This window comes from Mytilus galloprovincialis, chromosome 2 (genome assembly GCF_965363235.1).
Source record: "Mytilus galloprovincialis chromosome 2, xbMytGall1.hap1.1, whole genome shotgun sequence".
NCBI lineage: Eukaryota > Metazoa > Mollusca > Bivalvia > Mytilida > Mytilidae > Mytilus > Mytilus galloprovincialis.
The window spans coordinates 17051399-17077023 of record NC_134839.1 but is presented as its reverse complement, the minus strand read 5'-3'; the positions used below and the strand labels follow the sequence as shown (position 1 = coordinate 17077023).

Sequence of the window (25625 nt, the reverse complement as noted above, 5' to 3'; positions counted from 1 at the left end):
TATCTAGGACTGTATTTTTGATTAACAATTGATAACCAAGTTAAATAAAATCATATGTGTGTATAGCAAACATATTAACTTTGGCTTGAAAGACATCTTTTTAATTGTTTTCGACTAGCTCTGCTCGGTCGGAAAAAATGACAAGAATAAAATCCTAAGATTGAACGCGTTCGTTCAAAAATTTTCTCATACACATAAGTATTACGAAATTAGAGATATACATTTTGATTAGATTAGTTCGTCTAATTTACAAATGTAGTGTTATCTGTAGTAAATTTACTGACTTCTTTAATACAGGATTTGAATAAGAATGTGTCCATACCCCATAAATGCCCCGCTAGCACAATCATTTTCCATGTCTAGTGGACCGTGGAATTGAGGGTCAGAACTCTATATTTGGCATTGAAATTAAAAAGATCATATGATATAGAATATGTGTACTGAGTTTCAAAAAAAAATATATCTGTACATTATCTTCACTTTCAAGTATAGAGATGTGATTTTTTTCTGAGACAAGTGCTTGTGACAATCCAAAAGAACTTGCAGTCATTCGATGTTCAGTACTTCAGTACTTTGATTGTTTGAAAACGAGGTAAAAATACCCTGCCACATTCGGTATGTGTTTTTGTTAGACCTTTTTTCCCTTCTGTTTTGTATCGATCTCATACGTTAAGCCCTTTTCCACTGATTTGTATAGTTTGTTCTTATGCTGTGATGTAACAAAACTGTCCCGGCTGTTTACAAGCATGTTAAACGCCACAATATATTACATGTGCCTGCTCCAACTCAGGAACATGCAGTTCAATGGTTTTCGTTTGTTGATGTCTTTTATATGTGTTTTTCGTAATTCATGTTGTTTTAAAATAGGCTGTTATTTTTCTCAATTGAACTGTTTCATATTTTTCAATTCATGGACTATTGTAGCCGACAATAACGTATGTTTTTTCTCATTGTTGAAGATTATATGGTTGCCATATATAATTGCTTACATCCACTACATTTGAACTTTGTTGGATAGTTGACTCATTTGCATTAATACCAAATCTCCTTATTAAAAGTTGAGGGGTGTGTGTGTTTCTTTGGAAAATTTCAATGTTTTTCTCCCAGGTCACCAAGTTTGAATAGAATATTTTGACATTTTGCTGTGCTCTTGGATTTGAGTTAAGAGCCAACCAAAGCTCACGGCCTGTTGGTGGATAGTTGATGACTATATGGTAAGCTCTGGATGTCTTTTTGAGTATTGCATACGGTGATTTGGTGATGTCTTCATGCCATGCATTGTCCCATTACTTTATATAGACAGCTTATCAGTCAACCTGATCTATTAAGTAGCTCTCCTCGCCTTTTGTATAGTCAGACGAAAAACAAGGTATGAACTGACTTAGCTTGGTAGATACATGTTTATTTGATATACTGATATAAATATAAAAAAGAAGATGTTGGTATGATTGTCAATGACACAACTCTCCACAAGAGACCAACATACATGTAACACAGAAATTATCAACTATAGGTCATCGTACGGCCTTCAACAATGAGCAAAGCCCATACCACATAGTCAGATATAGAAGGCCCCGAAATGACAATGTAAAACAATTCAAACAAGAAAACTAAATTACGAAAAACCTGATCTATTAAGTAGCTCTCCTCGCCTTTTGTATAGTCAGACGAAAAACAAGATATGAACTGACTTAGCTTGGTATATACATGTTTATTTGATATACTGATATAAATATAAAAAAAGAAGATGTGGTATGATTGTCAATGAGACAACTCTCCACAAGAGACCAACATACATGTAACACAGAAATTATCAACTATAGGTCATCGTACGGCCTTCAACAATGAGCAAAGCCCATACCGCATAGTCAGATATGAAAGGCCCCGAAATGACAATGTAAAACAATTCAAACAAGAAAACTAAATTACGAAAAACAAAAATGTAACACATAAACAAACGACAACCACTGAAATACAGGCTCCTGACTTGGGACAGGCACATACATTTTGAATGTGGCGGGGTTAAACATGTTAGCAGGATCCCAAATTCAAGTCAAATTGATATTTTAAAACAACATAAAAGTTAAAAAGTGTAAAAAAAAAAATATTTTAATAAATGTTGAAAATATTATTGTGTATGTGAGTGGAAAACTACTTAAAATTGTAGAAATATTCAAAAGTAGCTCTCGCGTTTTTGTTCTGCGGCTACGTTAACGGAACATCAATCAAGTAATCGATCTTCATGACTATGGCTTCAATATTTAATGGTATAAAATATCATATTCTGCTTGTCGTAGACTCAAAAATACTTCAAGTTGGAATAGATCTACGAAGACTAAAGAATGTTCATGTGTGGTTTGGCAATTGTAAAAGCCCACGACACCGATGTCAAGATATTGTTCGGAAGATGTTTTGAGAAGTTCCGATGCGACCGGACAAGTAAAATATAACTGTTACAGTATATTACAAAACACAAAACTGGCTATCTTTGCTGTAAATACAAGTTAAAAACCTGACATGGTTTACATTAAAGTTAAAAATCCCAATCCCACGACATCATATAATTTAAAAAAAAACATATGACCTTTAACATTGGAGGTCTAAACTAGCATTGAGCCGTGTCCAGGTCCGAAATAGAAAATAAAGAGATGTGGAGTAAATGTACACGGGACAAAATCGCACACAATATATAGAAAAAATACAAATGTTTAATGAACAGGGCTTTTATGCCTGTTCTTCATCTTGAAAGGAGCTGGAGGGTCTTCAACGAGGAACTACATTGTAGACCATTGATCCTCATTATACAAGAGTAACATAGGTTAGTGCATCGGACTATACAAAAACATAAGTTCCTGGTTCGATCACCGTTCCGGTGAGAAAATTTCCAATCCACTATTAATAAATATGTTTAAACTAACAATAGCCACACACTTGACTTTGTGGATTATATTATTTTTTTCATCATCCTACATATGTCTTTTGATATTGTTCATACATGTAAATACTAAAAGTCTTACACTGTATCTATACATTTTGCTCCGAGACCAGAACATAATAAAATAGATAATTTAAAACTTGCGCTTTAGATGAAGAAAGGGTGTGAAAGATTTTGTATAATTTTTTCCAGTTCTTCTGGAGTCCTTGAGCCCTTCCCGCGCCAACAATATATAGTTTGCTTTATTTGTAAAAGAGGCTAGTTACGCTACAATATTATCATCTTAGATTAACCTCTCCAAACTTAAAAGTAAAGATCACGCACCCTTATTGTTTAGATTGATAAAGAATTTTGCATACGTCGACATTATCTTCGATTAAAGTAGTATTGATCTGACAACCGCTGTGCATGTATACTTTAACGACCTTTAAATGAATGACAAATGACAACATTGTCATTTTTGGAATGACAATTAAACTGTGTTGGAAAGATAACATAAATACACTTTCGTTTTTCGTTTTTTGTTTTTGTGAAATCAAAAATGAAAAATGAAAACACTTTCATTTTTCGATTTTAGTTTTTGAGAAATCAAAATTGAAAAATGAAAATACTTTTGTTTTTCGTTTTTTGTTTGTCAAATCAAAAACGAAAAACGAAAACACTTTAGTTTTTCATTTTGGTTTTTAAGAGATCAAAAACGAAAAATGAAAACACTTTCGATTTTCATTTTGGTTTTTATGAAATCAGAAACGAAAAATGAAAACACTTTCGTTTTTTGTTTTTTGTTTTTGATATTTCAAAACGAAAAACGAATGGACGCAGATATACACGGACCCAAACAATTTACACAATTTAACCAGAGTAACATATGTTATTTATGATATCACGCAACAAACATATAACACAATAAAGGTAGTAAGGTGAAAACAAATGTAATGGTTTCCTTAGGTATAGTTTAGAATATTAAAATGTGATCGTCACTTGCAACTAACGACTATTACTTTTATTAAATGTTTAATTCTAGATGGTTCTGTTTTTCATTAAAAAAAAACAGTTATACGGCAATAGTTTATCTTTAATGTTATTCAAGAGTTTATCTTTAATGTTATCCAAGAGTTTATCTTTAATGTTATTCAAGAGTTTATCTTTAATGTTATTCAAGAGTTTATCTCTAATGTTATTCAAGAGTTTATCTTTAATGTTATTCAAGAGTTTATGTTTAATGTTATTCAAGAGTTTGCTTTTGGTATCTTTTTTTAAAAATGTGCCCTGCCGTTCTTGATAAATGATGTTCCTGTATATATTTATGTATACTGTTACTTACGGATTGTCAATAATTTCTGTTGAATGACAACTTTGTCTGTCAGGAACTAATTCCCAGGTTTTACTTCTGTCGACAAGGGCGCCAATATCAAGTAATCCAAATCCAAAGTGTGATGATACTGAATTAGAAATTCAATTTAAATTAATGTTTAAAGCTTTCGACCTACTTGTGCTTGAAAAACTTTTATTATTGAATAACTGGTTGATAATTCTTGTTCGCTAGGCCTAAAGTAACAAAAAAGGGACAAAAGATATCAAAGGGACATACAAACATATAAATCGAAAAAAAACTGATAAAAGGTTATCAAAGGTACCAGGATTATAATTTAATACGCCAGATGCGCGTTTCGTCTACATAAGACTCATCATTGATGCTCAGATCAAATAGTTATGAAGTAAAACAAGTAAAAGAGCACTGAGGACCCAAATTTCCAAAAAGTTGTGCCAAATACGGCTAAGGTAATCTATTCCAGGGATATGAAAATCCTTAGTTTTTCGGAAAATTCAAATGTTTATGAACAGTAAATTTATAAAAATGACCATATAATTGATATTCATGTCAACACCGAAGCGCTGTCTACTAGGCTGGTGATACCCTCGGGGATGCCATGAATAAAAAGGAAAAAGACAAACAGATAAACAATAGTACACAAAACACAATAAACATAACTGGCTTATTCAGGAAATCCTTGTTAAATTTTTATACCAAAATTATTTATTAAAAAAAAAATCACAAAATACTTTTAAAAAAGTGCCTATCATTGCTGAATATGGTGACACCATCATTATCTTGGTATATGTTCTTAGACCTCAAAGTTAAAATATATGGCAAGAGTCCTTGATTATCATAAAACAATTTAAAAATTGAGAAATTGGAGCTTTTAAATGAATATGAAAGTTTTTAAAAAATCAATTTGTGAGAAAAGTAAGAAGTTCGAGTATGACAGAATTTAGTTTTAAATTCAAACATATTCTAAAAGAGGGACGAAAGATACCAAAGGGACAGTCAAACTCATAAATCCAAAACAAACTGACAACGCCATGGCTAAAAATGAAAAAGACAAACAGAAAAACAATAGTACACACGACACAACATAGAAAACTAAAGAATAAACAACACGAACCCCACCAAAAACTAGGGGTGATCTCAGGTGCTCCGGAAGGGTAAGCAGATCCTGCTCCACATGTGGCACCCGTCGTGTTGCTTATGTGATTACAAATCCGGTAAATTGTCTAATTCGGTAGGTCATATTCATGAAAGGGAAGGGGATTGTAGTTACGACGTAAGGAACATATCCGATATCATTTGTGAAACGGTTATTCCATAACGGTCAACCAACTCGTGATGGCGTCCGTAAAATTTACGAAGGGATGATTTCAACTTCACCATTTGGAACTCTTGGTTTAACAGCTTCCTTGTTAGCAGCAAACCTCTATCAAGAAAATCATGATAGGAAATGCAAGCACGGGAATATCGTATCAATTGGGAGATATATACCCCGTATGCAGGTGCTGCTGGAATGTTGCTACTTAGAAATGGAAAGTTCACAATTGGAAAGCTGAAATCATCTCTTTTGTCGTAAAGTTTTGTTTTCAACCGACCCTCATTGTCAATTTCTAGATGTAAGTCAAGATATGAAGCCGACTTAACTGTATCTGTAGTATCCTTTATCTCTAGTTCGATTGGATAGATGCGTTCCACATAGTCACCAAATTTTGAATTGTTTAGTGAAAGAACATCATCTATATAGCGGAAAGTAGAGTTAAAGGATATTGCTAACTTCTTATCTTTCTTCCTAAGAAGTTCCTGCATGAAGTCAGCCTCATAATAATAAAGAAACAAGTCGGCGAGTAGAGGGGCACAGTTTGTTCCCATTGGAATGCCGACAGTCTGTTGAAAAACACGTCCTCCGAACGTAACAAATATACGTAATATCTATATAAGATAGACGTTATACAATAAGTGATCACGATGCATTAATAGATTATAAAGTATCTCTCAAAACAAGCAAACAAATTTAATTTAAGTCTTGCCATACAGTTCAAAATGAGAAACAATGTCTAATATAGTATAGACAAATAATGAATAGAAAAAAACATAAGGACATATTGAATAAAATGATAAATGGTTGTAGTACTATGTTTGATTTATTAAATCAATTATGTATCTAGGTCAAAATAGTTTTCCATTTAGATAAATAAAAAAAACAACAGAGTTTTCAATTGAATAGCAGCATTTCCATAAAACCAAATTCATATTTCAAATAAGGATATGTGTATGATGATTGCCAATTATTATATTCTAGCGAAAGAAACTTGTATATTATTGAAAAAATATTATTACACCAGGTTTTTCGATAGACAAACAAGAAAACACATTTACAAAATTTTATCATCGGTTCAAAGACATCAATCGCAAATTTAATTCAACACGCAGTTATCTTATACGTTCAGGTATTTCACATTCAGTTTTTTTATTGGAATATTCTTCACAATGCACACATATATCAGAATTTATTCCAAAAGCTAACACAACCTTTTAAAGACTTATAAAGAAAGGAGACACGGGCTTTTCAGTGTGCAACACATTTTTTATGCTTTTTCGTAACAGACAGAAACATATTAGAGTCATTCCATCAATGATCTAATATTAATACCAACATGTAAACCACATAATCAATCACAACGGACACCTCCCATGAATTCAAACAATACACCTGTACGCCACAAACGAATAATAAACTGTGTCACAAGCATGTATATTTTGTGAGGTTTATGTTATATAACAGATAAATTTCTGAAAGATAGAATAAATTTGTTTTATTTTGGAAAACTTTCTATTTATCTTAATACTTACCTAAAAATCCAGCAGCATTTGTAAGGAACTTCGTTTTGCTTTTATTTTGTAGAAGATCACCTCTTGCAGTGTTTACCAGCAAATGCATAATGTCACGATAAGTTAAAGATGGACTGAAACAAGTTATTAATTACAATCATTTAAAAACAAATGTTATGAATCGGAACGTGAATTTTTATAACAAAACAGCAGTATATTGTAGGTCTGGTTTATATGTATTAGGGATTATAAAAAAAAGAAAATGTGGTATGGTTGCCAAATGAGACAACTCTCTACAAGAGACCGAAATGACACAGAAATTTCTAACTACAGGTCACCGTACGACCTTAAACAGTGAGCATAGTATCTATAAAAGGTCCCGAAATGACAATGTAAACAATCCAATCTAGAAAAGTAACGGCCTTATTTATTTAAAATGAATATTCGTTGGCTCTTTGATTAGTTAAGGTTGCTTTGACATTATTTCGAATTGTTATGATACAGTATTTTGCATTTTGAATTTATTGACTTTACCATTTATTAAGTACAAAAAGGACTCTACCTCAATAATTTAAATTTGAAAGTAACGCATCTCCTGGTTAGCTGAAGTGTTTTGTCTATTAGCTCATATATAATTTAGCAATTTGACCATGACATCATCAATGTTTATATATAATACAGTAGTATTTTAAAATAGGGTTCATGTATGTATTGTTTCTTCTTTGTTTTTTAAATCAACAATGTTAGTTTTCAAACTAATACTGTAGGTGAATCTTTTACCATTGTCTTTCTTAAGCCTCTATCTAACAATGGTTTAATTTTTGATATTTTAGAACAACCCCTACATGTATAATGTATTCCTATAAAAGTACAAAATGTAATGGCACAATGTACATGTTGTCAATACAAACATAAATCATGTTTTAGTATTGGAGTCAACCAAGTAACATAAATACATATTAGTGAAACCTTCCACCGATCTGAAAATAAAATGACATATCTTAATCAAATGCAAGCATTAGCTCTCAGCTACTTAAGGGAGTTCGATTCTCAGTTTCAAAATATTAACTTTTCACAACACTATTTTATAGTGATATAGGGATTGGTAAAGGAATTAAAAGAGCAATAAAAATATATATAGGTCCATGTGCTTGTTTTTGAGATATTGGCGGGAAAATATTCTCTCTTGACTTTTCATAGCATTAAAATTGATAAGTCAAAGTTCTCACAAACTATTGAAAAATAATTAAAATTTTATAAGACTTTTATAGATGGCTTATCGTTATACATGTAAGAGATTTATAAAAAGGAAAGGGGGCAAATTTTATTTAGGCATTTAAATGGATAAAACCAAAGTATTCCGAAAATCTGACAAAAATCCAAAAACATGACAAGCGAATTTCCTTACTTTAAAAATGTATAAATACTGACAATTAATAAAAGTTGCATTGCTGTGTCTTTTGCGATCTGTTTAGATCAAAGGTTGTTTGGCTGTTTTAGTCACATTGGTTTTGCTTGTGTTATAAACTGACATTTGTATAATAATTTACAAAGATTTGAATGTGATTAGTTGAACATAAAAAAGACCCCTTTGTTATTAGCTAATTACTTTGCACTCAGAGCAAGAGCTACTGCACCGGATACCATAGGTGCTGCTGCGAAATTCTGGTTAAAATGCAATGTCGTGTTGTTGCCAATATCTGTTGTTATCTGAAAAAAAAGAATGACGAGGAATTCAATGTATTTAAAGGTATAATTGCTCTGGTAGATTTTGATGTTTTGTAATTTTGTACTTTGTAATTCTATGAGTCGTGTTTAGTTAATTAGAATTTTGTTAAGAACCAACGATGTATAGAGAACAGTCATGCAACATTTCGTTCTAAAAAACAGTGTGGATGATAAACAACTTTCATATGGAAGACAACATTTCATTTAAATAAGTAGAATTATTTTAATTGACATCAGTTTTATTTTAAGTAAACTTTTGTCCAAGTTTTTATCATTAGGTTAAGCAACTATATAGAAAAAGTCAAGGTAAAGCCAACACAAGTTTATCCTTAACTTTATATCTATACTGAGAGTCACACAATACAAATTAATAGTTCATCGATAATTTAACCAGTATAAGGGATTAAAAGATACGAACCACTTTAGCTCCACGATTTTTCTTTACACCTGGTCTTGTAGTAAAAGCTGCTACCATCATAGCACTGCAAGCTTCTCCGTCAGGAAGTTTTCTAAGATTGTGCTGAATACCTACCAAATATAAATATCAAAGTTTCTGTTTTCAAAGCATACGTTAAATTCAGTTCAATACTTAAACAGTACTTTATAGATATTTTACATTTGCTATGAATAAAAAAGTGATCAATTTCAAATTGATTTGGTATTAAACATTAATTTGGAAGCTATACCGGTATGACATTGTTAAGCACAATAAGAAAAAAAAACAATTTGTTAACTGGAGGTAGTCAGTTTACATCATTTGATGTTAAAAAACATAAAAAATGTATGATTTTTAATCAGCGTGAAGTTATCTATCATATTAACCGAAGGTAGCATTTTATCTTAAAGCCCATGTTTTTCTTTGTTTATCTTTTCTTGAATGCTATACTGCTATCACATGGATGAAACAATATATGTAGAAATCTTTTATTGAGTACCTGCCACAGAAATGACGTATCTATTGGTTACTAATCTGTCATAAGCACAGCTATCACGGAAAATGTTCGTTCTCCTACCACCACTATTTCCAGTAGCAAAAACATATACAGAACCACGACCTTGTCTACCCTGATAATAAAAAATGGCAATTCGGTACTTGATAGATAGAGGATTATTGCATACAGTGCTAGCAATGATTTCCTTAAAACAAGTTTATTACTTAAGTTATTGTGAATGAAAAACAAATATAAATATGGATCAAATCAAGTACACCTTTTAGGGTCACTGGACTTTAGTGACTCAACACAAGTTTTTTTGCAATCTACTGGTTGTTTAATAAAACTTTTTCTAAAAGATAAACACTAGCACGTCATAGCAAAACAAGTGAGTAATCTATGTTTAAAATTTTATATCAAATATTTCTGTATGGAAGACTGTGGATGTTCTATAAAAATCTTAGTTTATTTGCCACAAAGTTTACTTTTTCTATTAAATGCAATGAAACAGTAAATAATAGTGCTTTGCACGAAGTTTCCCTTAGTATATGTAAAAAATTGCGTATCTCTATTATTCATTATATTTGTTGTTTTGATAAAACTGCAGTTTGAAAAGTTCTTTTTAAACTGGCTACAGATGGGGTCGTAAACCTACACATGATATTTTTCTTTACACTTTTCGATTTGATAATTTCAAATGAAATCATGTATAAACTATGTCAAATTGTGTTACATGTTCTTTGCCTAAGTTTGATACTGTTGTAAATGTGTCATATTTCGGATGATAAGAATTTGAACAACAGTTTTTTTATCTATCAGCGTTAGATTTCATTACTTCTCAGCATTATAATTTTTTTCATAATTCAACTTTGTGTTCACTATTGTTCAACACAAAATGTATTCATATAGACTTAATTGTAAAAAAAATGATGTAGTATGCTTGACAATGAGACAACTCACCAAAAGAGACTAAATTATACCGAAATTAACAACTAGACGGCCTTTAACAATGGTTCATGATTCAAAATTTGTTGCTACAGTGCAGACTTTTTTAATACTTTTTCGTATTTGTTTTTAGTTATGTTCAGTCCTGATAATGTTTCATTTTTTTTAAGTCCATTTAGTATTTTAAATATTTCAATTTTGCATTTGAAAAAAAAAGGTTGTACAAACTGATAATTGGGTAATTTGTTACTTTAAGATATACAATTCTTATTTTAAATCCTTTAATATCAAATGTTGTCTAGCCCAGTAGTCAGCACTTCGGTGTTGACATGAATATCAATTGTATGGTCATTTTTATAAATTTCCTGTTTGAATTTTTCGAAAAACTAAGGATTTTCGTACCCCCAGGAGTAGATTACCTTAGCCGTATTTGGCACCACTTTTGGGAAATTTGGGTCCTCAATGCTCTTCAACTTTGTATTTGTTTGGCTTTTTAACTGTTTTGATCTGAGCGTCACTGATGAGTCTTATGTAGACGAAACGCGCGTCTGGCGTATTAAATTATAATCCTGGTACCCTTGATAACTATTGTCTCATTTTCCAAGCCAATATTTCAACAGGTATCACAAAAGAAAGAGCTGTACATACATTCCTGTCTTATTCCTTTTAAAGATATGTAAGTTCTGATTCCAAATGTTATTCTTAACCGTGAATTCAGCATTATCATTTATAGTTCTAATCTGTTTCAAAATTCATTTTTGACAGCAAAATTATGTAAAGCTATGTGTATAAATTGTATAACTGTTGATATTTTTATAATCATGATAGAACAATACAATGCATTACGATACCCTCCTTTCAAGTCAAATGATAAAATCACAGCAGTTGTTTCGTTTTGAATTTTTTCCTAAATTATCATCAAAATGATGCATATGAGTTTCATTTTAAGCACATTGTGTTTGAAAACTTTTGAACTTTCACTAATAGTGATGCATGAATATAAACGACTGTAAAACATATTAATGAAAACGAAACTCAACTCTCACGTATATGCTTTGTTTTGTTTTGGCTACTACATTTAATGTTGTTTAAAATATCATTTTGCAGCAAACGGTGGTGAATGGTGATCAACAGCAATCAAAAGATAATGATAGGTTACTGCATAATTACATTAGTTGTTCCTTCTTGTAAGGCAATTTCTTGGCTTGGGGTCAAAGGATATGTTTTCGTACCAGTATGGAAATTTGCAAAACTACAGCTGTATACATCTATTACATCAGATCGGTGTGCTAGTAGACTCGCATTGAATGTTTCCAAAACAGAACTTGATGCTATCCTTACATCTGTCAAAAATAAACAAATCATAAATTATTAGAATTTTGGTTTGTTTAATTTCCATATCCATAGATCCACGAATTTAAAATCTGCTGTAAAAAAAAGTCGTACGTACGTGGGTGCTCTCGTTGTCCTTGTCATAAACTTACAAACATCTAAAATTATTAAACATAAAACTCCTGGGAAAATGTGTTACTTGCAGTTCAATGGAAATTAAATCGTGTGAAATATTATCTCCACGATTATTTGCGCATGTACATGTTATTCTTCTATTATGTTCTTGGAATTTTGCATCAATCATTGCAATTAATCTTAGTTAGTGTTTGTCTTTTTTGACCTCATGCATTCTCAAATGTACCTATCCAAAATTTATACAGTAGAACATCAATGATTATTAAAGAGCATTAATTATATTAGACGAATAAAAGACAAATTTCCACATGATGGATTGTTTGATTGAAAACATATTTGTTAATGTAAAAAAAGACATGATAATGCTGGACCTTTTTCTGAAGAAACTACATGAAGTCAATTTTATCCTTTAACCTTGCATTCCGTCTCGTTAATAAATAATGCAAAATTGTGTGATTGTAACCATCGTATCTATCTCATCGAATTTTAAACAAAAGATATAAACTGATTCCTTTAGACTTATTTCGCCCAACTTTTTGAAGTTTTTGGTCCTCAATGTTCTTCAACTTTTAACTTGTCTGGATTAATAATTATTTTGATATGAGCGTCACTGATGATTCGTGTGTAGACGAAACGCGCATTTGGCGTATTAAATTATAACCCTGGTACCCTTTATATATATTATCAATCTTCCGAATGGTGAAATACTACCGATAAGATTGTATACTTTTCTAATTATTCAGTTACATTTAAATTTTTTATAGAACAAAATAACAGTGGTTAAGGACATAATGTTGAAAGGATGGTACGAAAAGGGAAATAAAGGGAATATCTTGTGAGAATTTAAAACCTGTACATATGCAGTCTGAAATTGTGACACTCTATGTGTTTCTTATGTCAGAAAATAGTACGATACATTAACTTGCCAACAAGTGTAGCTCCAAATGCAATTCCTATTATGCCCTGGTCATTCTTCTTCGCTGCCACAATGCCGGCTACTCGTGTTCCATGTCTTCAAAAATAATTTAAAAAAAAACAAGCGGAAATTAGTTAACTTAGTATTAGATACAATTATCAGTGCCAAAGCAATTGATTATTATATCTGTTTATACAATCATTTACATAGTAGTAAATTGCTTGATACGTTCAAAATCATCCATAATAACCATGTGATAGTTTAACAATGTTCCATGAATAAATTATTGTAAAAATAATTGCACCAAGTTTGTACAACCTCCTTTATATTTACGAGTTCGACTTTAGAATAGTTCTGTGCTGCTGATAATGTCCACAGAACTATCACTAAATTGTAAGGAATTTGTAAGCATAAGAGATCTTCGAATGATCTGCAATACACTTCAGACTACCTAAAATCTTGCTATGAGTAGTTTTTCGCGTAATCCGAGAAATTGGACTATAACTTTTGGTCAAAATTTCTTGAAATTAGATAAAAAAACAAGAGCGATTAAATCTTTGTTGTTTTATATTATTTCTATTTTCCAGGGCTACAAAACCTTTATAATTCAAATGAAAATATACACACAGTGCAAAATTTCAACTCAACATATTTCTGATGTGAATTTTCGACTAAAATTAAAGCGAAATATTTTTAAAGAAAAATAACAGTTTACTTTTCCCATATTTGTTTTTTTACATTTCAAAGAAATATTATTGGTCCATATGGAGAGGATTACCTCGTGATAGTAACCCTATATATTAAAAAGTCTAAAAAATTTGTTGATATCGATATCATTATTGATAGCTACTGCAGTCCTATTGTCATTGATTATATTAAACAACGAGGAATATCATATATATTGATATCAAATTTGATCAGTTTTTTTGATAATGTACAATGAATTATTAATTATTCAACACTGATATATTTTTTCTGTGTTATTTTGAAAATCAGAAGCCACGTGACAATATAATATAAACTAAAATGTATGTTCGAAATGATATAAACAACGTATTTACTTACTTAAGTGATGCTTGATATTGTCTTCTCCGTGTAGCAGCAGATATGGGTCTCGTCTTAAAGAAGAAAATAATTATGTATTGATAACTAATTCAACGGCAATATATGCTTATGGAAATAAGAGCTTAAGAATAACAAAAGGACATCCAATCGAAGTCGAAAATAAACTGACATCGCCATTGGTAAAAACGAAAAAGACAAACAGACAAACAACAGTACACAAAACACAACATAGAGCACTAAAGAGTCAGCAACATGAAGATTCAGATTAACAAAGAGTGGAATTAAAAATAAATCAGTTGCAGATGGACAACTACTGCAACTAGATAAATTGTATCATTGTCTATAATCTCACTATACCACAATCATGATGCGTAAAAAAGTGCAAACTGTAATTAATGGCAAACTATTCAGTTTGACTTGAAAAAGTTTGGAACCAAATGAGATGCATAGAAATTGTTCTTGTTTATTTAGTATGATCTGGTTCATCGAATTTGAATATATATGTTAGACTCAAATCAACGTCCGGCCTCTAATCGACGTTCATTTCTCAAATCGACGTCTTAATTTGACGTTTCATTCTCAAATCGAAGTCCAATGTGATTTCATGTAGTGCCAAAACGACGTCCGATTGAGTGTATTTGTCTCTAATCGAGGTCCAATGTGACTTCATGTAGTGCCAAAACGACTTCCGATTAAGTATATTTGTCTCTAATCGAGGTCCAAAATTATTAACATGTTATGTAGGGTTCTTATGGCATCTTTTTCTACATTTATACATACTTTCCATATAGATTTTTTCAACCCGAAAAAGGTTACATGCAAATTAATATTTATCTTGATAAAAAGTTTAGCCAATCAATCTACAATCTTTCCTATCTATATTTATAAATGACATGCATTCCAATGAGAAAACAACCCATCGACAAAGAAAACCAAATGACACCTAGAGAGCATAAGTCAGTCTTCAGCAAAACACAAAATAAAGAACTGTAGCCAATTATTTTGAGAGTTGGACCTGTAGTGAAACATATACGCAAGAAATTGGCATTATGTTTTTATATTGTGCTGTTACACCGCTGTTCCAGATCTGTCCGGAAGGGTTAAGTGCGCACACGCATGTTAATCCCAGCCATATTCAATGTGTGCCTATAGTCCAGTGGTTGTCGTTGGTTTATGTCTGTCATATTTGTATTTCGAAATTGTTTTGTTGTAAATTAGACCGTTAGTTTTCTTATTTGAATTAACATTACTCATGACGTGGTCTTTTATAGCCTTTGTCGTATTGGTTTTTATCATTGTTGAAAGCTGTACGATCACCTTCAATTGCTCACATTCACTTTATTTTAACTCTGTTGAATAGTTTACCCATTGGAAATCATAACATTTCTTCTTATTATATTTAAATTAAATCTTTAACATCTAAAAATTAATATTAAAACCTGTTTACATACTTAAAGTGAATGAATATAAAACAAATCTTTTTTAGATAGATATTATTTGTCACACATAATATATTTAAAAGTTTTAAGGTTCCAGCTGATATTGGTTTAGGTCAATTCTGTATTTTGTTTCCCGGCAAAACGAAAGTCAAATAGAAAGGCTAAAATTTGGACGTCGATTAGAGAAGCCAAAAATTTGCCGTCGATTTGGAATGTTATTTTATTGTGACGTCCGATTTGGACGTCGATTAGAGACCTGACGTCGATCTAATTCCTACATATACATATGTTTTCTCGGTATACGGTATATTTGTGTTTATTTATAATACATATGAATACTATTTATTTGAAGTGATGATCGTGATGATTTGAAAATGCCAGTGATGACCCGTACGAAGGAAAATAAGACAGTATTAGTTATTGTAATAACATTTTAGGTACTTGCATTATAGTGTTTGCTCTTAACATAGAAGAGTATATTGTTTAAAGAGATCAAAATTAAATGTAAAGGGATTAGAATACATATCAGCAGAATTTCTATGTTATATGTATCAGAACTGTTCATATTGAAAGGCTGATGAACATACATTCTCCATGTTTTGATAGTTGAATAAGGCAGCGGTGCTACTGATTACAAATAACATCTCAGGCGTGTTTCGATTGGTACACTAAGTACACATCTCAATCTGATCAGGTATTAATTATTTCATTTCTGGGGAAAATTTTGTTATTTATTGTAGGTACATCAAACACTAACAAGTTTATAAGATTAAGTGTGACGCTTGACATAACATCTTTTAATTCAATAAATATTCTCGATTTATTTTTTCTTATATTCGATTTTTTTAGTTATTTCTAGATTTCTAAGACCCATTGATTTTCCGATGAGGTGTGTTTAATTGTTTAATTTTCAAGTAGCAAAATATACTAATACCACGTTCAAAGATTTTTATGGCAATGGTTGAAGTAATAATAATAAAACCGTACGAAGACAGTAACAATCAAAACCAAGGAGTAAACAAAGACTCACAAAACCAAAGGACATTTGAGATCACCCCTAGTTTTTGGTGGGGTTCGTGTTGTTTGTTCTTTAGTTTTCTATGTTGTGTCATGTGTACTATTGATTTTCTGTTTGTCGTTTTCATTTTTAGCCATGGCGTTGTCAGTTTGTTTTAGATTTATGAGTTTGACTGTCCCTTTGGTATCTTTCGTCCCTCTTTTACATCAACAGTTATAAATAATAAATAACAAACAACACGAACTCCACTATACGGTACCCGTCGTGTTATTTCTTTGAACAGTTCGGTTATGATGGAAGGTTATTATGACTGAGGAAGAATATCAGATATGAATTCTGACACACTTTTGTAATAATGGCCAATCATCTCATGATGGCGACCATAATTTTATTGATTCATAGCCCTGTTTAGCAACTTTTGAGAAAGCAGTATTCCTCGTTCAACAAAATCAACGTACTTTGAGCTAGCTCTAGAGTAACGTATCAATTGAGACACATATACCCCAATTGCTGGTGCCGCTGGGATGTTGCTACACAGAAATCAAAAGTTAGAATCATCGCGTTTGTCATAAATTTTGGTATTTAACCTACCATCAGTAGTCATTTCAAGAAAAGGGTCTGCATATGAAGCAGATTTATCTGTGTTGGTAGTATCTTTATTTTCAAGTTCACTTGGATATATTAAATGTAAGTGATCACTGAATCTAGTATTTTTAAGAGACTGTACATCTTCAATATAGCGAAAGGTGAAATTAAAAAGCTGGGCTAATTTCTTTTCTCCTTTCTGTACAAGCCCTTGCATAAATTCTGCTTTATAGGAATACAAAAACAAATCTGCAAGTAGAGGAGCGCAATAGGTACCCATTAAGATTCTAATAGTCTGTCGGAAGACCAAACCTCAAAATTCAACAAATATGTTGTCAATTCAAAAGTCCAGCATGGCAGTGATATCTGCTTTGGTGTATTGTTTGCTTGACTCTGTATGATTTTTTCACAAAGTAAGCTGAACACCTGGCTAAAACTAAATATTTAAAACATATAGTGCCCTTTTTGTTAAGGAAATATAAGCTGACGAGTTCCTTTTTAGTCGAGCTTTAAGTTTAGTATGTGGAATAGTGGTATAAAGAGTTGAAAAATCAAAGGTTTTATTGCTGGTACAATTTGTTAATGCATGATTGAGATTGTAAATTCACAAATAACTCTTTTGAATTTTTCAGTATCCACATCTGACTAACACCACTTCTTGAATATGCCGTTTCGGAATATTTCTTAAGTCCTTCTTTAACTGCAGTGAGTATGGCAGTACGAACGTTATAAAGGGGTTAAGTGGAACACTTGGAAGAACAAATTCTTAAACAAATTCATTTACTTGAGATAAACTTTGAATGCTTACCCAAAATGGCTGTCGTGACCTGAAACAAATGCACACATTTTAATATTAGTCACAAAGCACGCATTTTATTTACTGGTTATCTACCTTTAATCATGATAAAAAAAAACTACAACACTTTTGTCATACCAGTACCATTTTATTTAATGTTTATCGTTTTTCTCACAAACTTTCCAACGTCTCATATCTTACCATTTCTAATTTAAACAAAGAAAACAAAGTCAAAAACTTTGTTATCAACTATTAGCCCTTTTATTTTAATGAACATATTTTTAAACTAACTTTAAAGACTTATTGGTGACATTCTGCTGTTGTCTGTTCTATGGTCGGGTTGTTGTCTTTTTGACACATTTCTCATTTCCATTCTCAATTTTATTATATGCATGTTGACTTACCGAGATGGATTTGCTAGTTTACTTTTGTTTGTATACCCAGCATTCAGATTCCTATCCTATAAAAAAAGAATTATTGTGTGAAAGTGATATTGACGGAACAAACAATATAAATTGTACCAGATGGTATGATAGAAGAACAATGCTGCTAGTATCTTACGATTAAGACACTATATTCTTCATCAGTTTACGAAACGCTATAAGGTGCCATTAATGTTGTGCCTGCTTCTTTTATTGGACAAAGAAGACGGCCGTCAGTAAGACATTCGCAGTGCCACACGAGATGCATACTTTAGTGTTTATAATCATTAAGCTGCAGTTACACATGAGGATATATGAGGGTAAATGCCTTGTACTAACAGAAATATTTATGCAATAACGGCTAAACAATGCCAGATTAGATAGAGAGGAAATTAGAATACAATTATTGCTCTAATGCAATAACACATTTGAATAACTCTTTTTATCTGGAAAAGCAATGACACTTGAAATCACAAATAGAAATGTACTTCTAGAATATTTCTATTGACATTTCCTACAGTTTCTTAATTTTTCTAATGCTGATTGCAATTTGATCATTTTACCTGCATGTCTTGAACATCTCTTTGAGTTGAATTTTTTTCATGGCATGTAAATAGACACAAAAACTTTCTTTATCAAAAGTATTTTCTTTTTCGAGTTATTGTGCCATCCTTGAACTCCCTCTCATTATTATAGTCGACGACCGTCGGAGAACTTATGTATTAGATTGTTTGTCCAATTGTTTTGAAAAACTATGATATATTTTCATCAGAATATTAAGCAAAAGTCAATCAATCAATCAATATAAACGTGTCGGCTTTATTCGAAATACCGATGGAGTGAAACTTGGATGAAACCCGATTTTCGTAAATGTCCAATAAAATAGAGAACAAAAACTGCTCGTAATGACATGATGGTATAATGTCACATTCATGATTTACAAAATTAGAACAACATGTACAGCAGTGGACAGATAACAAGAAAATCTACTCACAATGTTAAGGTCTGTGTGGTCCTGTATGCCATTGTCGACTACACCCACAGTTACACCAGTACCATTTACACAGCTTTCCCAAGCTGTTAGTACGTTCATGTCATATCTTTTTGTCCTGGAATTGTGCTAAAAGATAGTGGTAAAACATTAAAAACACATCATTGAGGAAAAAATCCCTGAATTTGTGTTATGCTTGAAATATTTTAAAAAAGTAAACAATATGGCACAGTTCATCAAAAATTTTGAAATCCAAAGCTTATAAAAAAGATGAAGAGCTTTAAACCAAAAGGTCCAAAAAGTATAACCACATCCGTGAAAGGAATCAGAGGTTTGCATGAGGGAGATACATTCCTTAATTTATAATAATTTCTAACATTTTATAACAGCAAATTTTAATAACACAACAAATCTGTATTTTCATGCCAGGCCTCACGGTCATAAAACTTTCGAGCATGATTTTTGTACTCAGACTCGGAAATCAACCAATCAAATTGCTGGATTTCATTTTTCGAGCATGATTTTTGTGCTCCGAGCACTGAGCAAAGTTTTATGCCTCTAAGGCCAAGTCCGAAGTACTGGCTACTGGGTTGGTGATACCCTCGGTGACTTACAGTCCACAAGCAGAGGCATCGACCCAGTGGTAGTTATAACATTAATGGTACCAATTTTCCTGCACCAGATGCGCATTTCGACAATACATGTATCTTCACTCGTTTCAGTGATGCTCGTGGCCAAAATATTTGAAATCCAAAGCTTTCAAAAAAGATGAAGAGCTATATTTCAAAAGTGCCAAAAAGTATAGTCAAATCTGTGAAAGGAATCAGAGCTTTGCATGAGGGAGATACATTTCTTAATTCATAATAATTTTGTAACAGCAAATTTTAATAACACAAAAAATCCGTATTTTCATGTGTATTGCATTGTCAACACTAAACAAGTATCAAATGATAATTTCTTACTGGTTTACTTACAAGATACCACATTTTTTTCCATTCAGGATCTTCAATGCTCAAGTTGCAGTTTTGACATTCTACAAACTTGAAAAGAAACAGTATAATCAAAAGTGTGTAATTCATCCGACAGTTAGTGTATGGAAAGTTAATATGATTTTAAACGATTAAACGATGGCACATTTAACTTATATTTTATGATATTTATCAATACGCCGACGTAATGAACTAGTGGTTGTGGTTCTTTTTGGGTTCTTTTGATTATCTGTTTGGTGATTTTAATTTATTTTATAAAAAATGGTTAGCATTTAGACGCACAAGCCTTTTTCCTTGTGTAAACTTCATAAAATATATTTTGATTTTTGTTTTTATATAATTGATATCTTTTTTATAATATAAACGGACCCAATTTGTCTGCAACAGATACGAAATTCGTCAATCAATGACTCTTCAGTGATGCTCTCGGTCAAATATCAAGGGTTAAGAGTCAAATACTACATAAGGTTTGAATTGTTTTAGTTCTATAAGGAGTGTAAACATTTACTATGCTTTGTTTGAAGTGTTATGCAAGTCGTTTTAAGTGTTATGCAAGCCTTTATAAATGGCAAATCGAATCTATCTTACACTCTACTATACATCGATAAAACGTCAAATGTTCGATTTGGGACATCAAAAAGTGAATTCATGAGAAAACTGTGTCATACTACATTCTTATGTTATTGTGTGTACGTTTTATGTATTGTTCTTATACATAATACCCGGGTTAGGAAAAGGGGTTTCATAGACAAGGCGTCAAATAAGTATTTCCTTCGAATTCTTGAATCCAAAATTTGGTAATGTGTTACGAACATGTACAAAAACCTGTGTTTTTAGTTGAGTTTGTATTTTTTCATCATATATTAGATATTGCAATTTCTTACCAACAGAAACTTGGAGACCCTGAAAAATATTTGATAGTATACTAGTAAACTAAAAAAAAACATATTATCATGACAAGTAATTGTACTAGAACTTTTAATGATAAACAAATATTTAACAAAGGTAACTATCCACTCAAAAGCCTTCTCCAATCTTCGAAGACACCATGCCAATGCAGTATCAACCGATTAATCACATATCACCAATTATTAAAGAAATTCTGACATTTCGTTTCAACAATCATAAAGTCCAATTTTAAAAATATGTATTAAAAATAAGTATGATATAAATTGCATACTATAGATATTCCAAGTTCCGACTTTAGTGTTTATAATCTAGTACTCTCACATTGATACTTCGTGTGTTCTTTTTTTGTTTTTGTCATTTTGATCTGTCCGATGAATTAAAATCCTTTTCAACTGATTTGCTTAAAGTTTGTTTTTATGTTTTTCTTTTATACCACTGCCACAGAATATAAAGAAGATGGTTAGACATCCGCAAACCTATTAAATTCCGCGGCTTTCAATAGGTTAATTCCAAAGTCATGAGCTTGAAATCCAGAGTTGATCGTTTTGTTATTTATCTTATATTTTTATTTTTCTTGTCTTATAACATAAATCGAGCTGTTAGTTTTCTCATTGAATTGTTTTACGTTCGGAAAATATTGGTCTTTAATAGCTTTCTACGCAATATGGGTTTGTACAAGTAAGTATGGTATCTATCTGGTTATATAATTTTACAACCGGCTTGCTTAATGACACTGATGAGTGAAGTTTCTTCACCAGGGTTTCACAAACCTTACTAAGAATGTGCTATCTTCATGCATACATAGCTTGATTTAGATAAGGAAACTCTTTTTGAAAACTATGGGTTTTACTGCTCTTCGTGTGGACTCACAAATTGATTTGACATGATTGCCACTGACGTGTATTGTGTAGACAAAACGCCCAAAATGGCCATTGTTACATTATAGTTCGTTTCTGTGTGTGTTACATTTCGGTGTTTGTCTCTATTGTGTCGTAGTTCTCTTATAATTGATACGTTTCCCTCAGTTTCAGTTTGGAACCCGAATTTGTTTTTTCTCTATCGATTTATGAATTTTGAACAGCGGTATACTACTGTTGCCTTTATCTATGCAACGGCATCCTGACATTTGAAGCCTTATGTCTGTAATATTTTTTGGTAATTCGTTTTATAGGATCACCAGCTGTCGCGATGTTTGCACTACTCATTATTACAGAAACTTACCAAATCAAAGTGATTGCTAAAGATTGTTTGGAGATCATCGTTGAAGGAAGAAACAGTATCTAAAAAAAGAACCATTATAATTATAATCAGGTTAAATTTTCAACAATTTTTGCATAACTCATTACTGGGTATTAGTTTTTACAAAAGATATAGGACATAAGTCGCAAGTTAATTATCTTTTCCGATCTACTAATTCTTTTATAATATTTCTAGCTATACGCACTTCTAGTAAAACGACTGGCTATTTTACGTTTTTGGCAATTAGAATTAGGAATAGCAAAAAAAGGTTATATTTAATTTAATATAGAGTCCGTTTAATGTTGACGTGATGTTAATTTGAAACGTCAATGATGCAACAAAGACAAGATGATTGAAAACATAATATTGAAGACCATACCGTAAGGTATCGTTTGTTACGATGGAAAGATAATCTTAAGTTTTGTTCGAAAGACGCGACACTTGATATTGGTATAAATAACGTTAATTTTACATCTCGTTCAAAAAATGGAAAACAACAGGTTCAATAATTTATTGCGTCTGAAACGATTTTCTGGATTAACCTTCATCAGGAACGCTCAAAGCCAAACATTATCTTATATTGTATTGCTGTCTAATTTAGATATGAAAAATGTAAAACGATAATGTTAAAACCCTTTCCCCCCCCAAACAAATGACTCAAAAAAAGAAAACAATAAAAAAAAAAACAGCCTTCATACACATTGGATACAAATGAACTCAATGTCAAATAAGACGGGTGCATAACTTTATATGTATGCATGTTGTTGATTAAAAGAGTACAACTAGTAGTTATTGTATAATCAATCGTAGTCCAGCGGTATCGTGCATGGACAGAAGACTATTGTGATTATTGTATAAAACACTAACTGGAAAGCTGAGGTAGAAAGATAACAGGTCATATAAGTCATATTCTGATTGATTTATAATTGAATTGTCCTCTTAAATGACCTAGATAAAAAAAAAATCCGGAACTCCGAAGAAAATTCAAAACGGAAAGTCCGTAATCGAATGGCAAAATCAAAAGCTCAAACACCTCAAACGATCGGATCACAACTGGCATATTCCTTACTTGGATAAGTATAACATATGGTATTACGGACTAATAATGACATTACACACATTTAAAACAAAAACAATTTAAAGAAAAAAAAGCGACATAATTTGAGTTTAAACAAATTGTAGAATTCAATAATTGAATATAATTAGTACATAGAAAGTAATGTCGAATAGTAAATGATAAACGTACTTACTTGTCAGAGGACAATATATACAAACAAATGTAAGTTACTAATTTTGTATCGGACCATAAGTGTTCCGGGAATACAACGACGTCTTTTCACTTTAACTACTTGAACATTTTGATATTAAATTATCAAGTGAATTTTATAATGCTGTTATAAATTTTGATCAATCCCATTTGCTTCTTTTAACAATATGTTTAAACCATATTTTCAATTCATAACGGACAGAGAGAAAAAAAATGACGAGTATACGATATTTTTGCGTAAAAAAGGATAAAATCGTGCACAGAAGACATAGTTTATGAAATATACACGCATTGGTTCAACATTTTGATAAGCATTTTTTTTTCACCAGTCACTCGTTTCATATGACTTTAAAATGTTTTTTTTTATAAATGACCTCCACACCAAATAAACGGAAGGGACAACCAAGAGGACAATCAAAAACCTTAAGTTGACGAAATATATAGAATCAAGATATGAATCAGTCTATGTTTATTTATTGTTGTATTAGTTGAGTTTGTGCTTTGTATCGATGTTTGTTATTTACTCTTTTTAAACGATCTTTTTTTGTTCTTTTGTTGAGCTGTTACATTAGAGTACAAGGTGATACGAAAGATTGGAATTATGGAAGCACTGCCTGGAACCAGTAGTGTTTTTTCGTTTATTGTTTATTTATTTAATTTTGTATGTAACGCGTCTTCTGGTTAGCTGACGTTGTTATGTTTATCAGCTCATAGACATATTTTTGTCATGTGACCCTGACGTCATCCACGTTTTTTTTATGGTTTACTCCGGTTTAAAATGGAATTGATCATTAAATTATAAGTAATGCCTGTCATATTTTTTCTGTCTATGACGAAATAACATGAAAATGTGGTGCACACTTTAAAATAACACGGTACGCGGGCTATTCAGTGTGCACCACATTTTTTATGTTACTTCTTCATAGACAAAAAAATATTACAGTCATTCCTTAAGTACATTAATCAGACTGGTTTTTGTTTTAATGAATTTACGTTTTACATATGAAGGCCTTTTATAGCTTTCTCATCTTCGCTAGCCAATGATTACGATCCACTCCCCTCTTCTTCATCCTTGGCAGATTGAGCCAACATTTGTGATAACAATGGTGTGGCATCTATCGGTTGATTAAAGTCACGCCCATTCCGAATACATTATGCTTGAACAATGGTAGCACTTGAATGCTCTTTAGTGTGGAGTAAAAACACGATGGAGGCAAGAGTCTACAAACTTGGTGAAGCAGGAAACGAAAATAAGCATTGACATTCTAACATTTGTGCAAGAAACATACACAGGAACTTCTATTAGTTGATTAAAAACATTTAAATTGTCACTAAATATCGTCGTGTGTTTTTGGGTGTATAGACAAGTTGCACAATCAGCGCGTATCAAATGTTTACCTATATTTTCTTTATTTACACGTGATCACGTTTAATTTACTGTGCTTTTTATTTGGATGCAGCCAGTTACGACTGCAACCAATGTAAATCATAACCTTGTGTCTCCGAAATTCTATCTCAATCCACCAAGGGTGGAGAGGAGGGGAGTGGATCATAACCTTGAATAGCAAAGATGCTGCTTTCTATGCGGTATGAATTTTGTTATCATTTCTGGATACCGTGCAATACACATGGTCACATCTACCGTAACATCAGTTGATCGTAAGTGGGCATTGCTTTCACTAGCAATATTAATGTATCTCCTTGAACTAAATCAAGAGTTATTTTTTTATTTCTTTGTTATTGAATAATCGTTTTTATTAGAAAAAGATACAAGATATAATTGTACCAATTGAAAACAATTAATAATCAACGATACATGTGTT

General features: G+C 31.6%; 2 protein-coding genes across 3 annotated transcripts in view; both read right to left on the bottom strand.

Moving 5' to 3' along the window:
* The window catches only part of LOC143063023 (uncharacterized), a 53928-nt gene extending 39728 nt beyond the window's left edge, over positions 1-14200 (bottom strand). Inside the window, exons 1-8 of the mRNA XM_076234934.1 lie at positions 14148-14200; positions 13093-13178; positions 11870-12042; positions 9758-9887; positions 9241-9350; positions 8704-8804; positions 7116-7228; positions 4260-4377 (exon numbers count right to left, since the gene is read on the bottom strand). Coding sequence (XP_076091049.1) covers positions 4260-4377; positions 7116-7228; positions 8704-8804; positions 9241-9300 — 392 coding nt within the window. The 5' untranslated portion in view covers positions 9301-9350; positions 9758-9887; positions 11870-12042; positions 13093-13178; positions 14148-14200. The remainder of the gene's footprint in view (positions 1-4259; positions 4378-7115; positions 7229-8703; positions 8805-9240; positions 9351-9757; positions 9888-11869; positions 12043-13092; positions 13179-14147) is intronic.
* Positions 14201-18314: 4114 nt separating this feature from the next.
* On the bottom strand, positions 18315-23881 carry LOC143063021 (protease 2 small chain-like). Of its 2 annotated transcripts, none has more exons than XM_076234931.1 (6): positions 23786-23881; positions 22518-22576; positions 21272-21290; positions 20373-20438; positions 19402-19527; positions 18315-18445 (listed from the first exon to the last, which is right to left on the bottom strand). In XM_076234931.1, exons 2-6 carry the CDS (start codon positions 22553-22555, stop codon positions 18386-18388), a joined length of 309 nt encoding a protein of 102 aa, XP_076091046.1. In that variant the 5' UTR covers positions 22556-22576; positions 23786-23881; the 3' UTR covers positions 18315-18385. The 2 variants fall into 2 exon arrangements, with proteins under 2 accessions (XP_076091046.1, XP_076091047.1); XM_076234932.1 differs by having other exon boundaries at positions 23782-23825.
* Positions 23882-25625: the final 1744 nt, after the last annotated feature.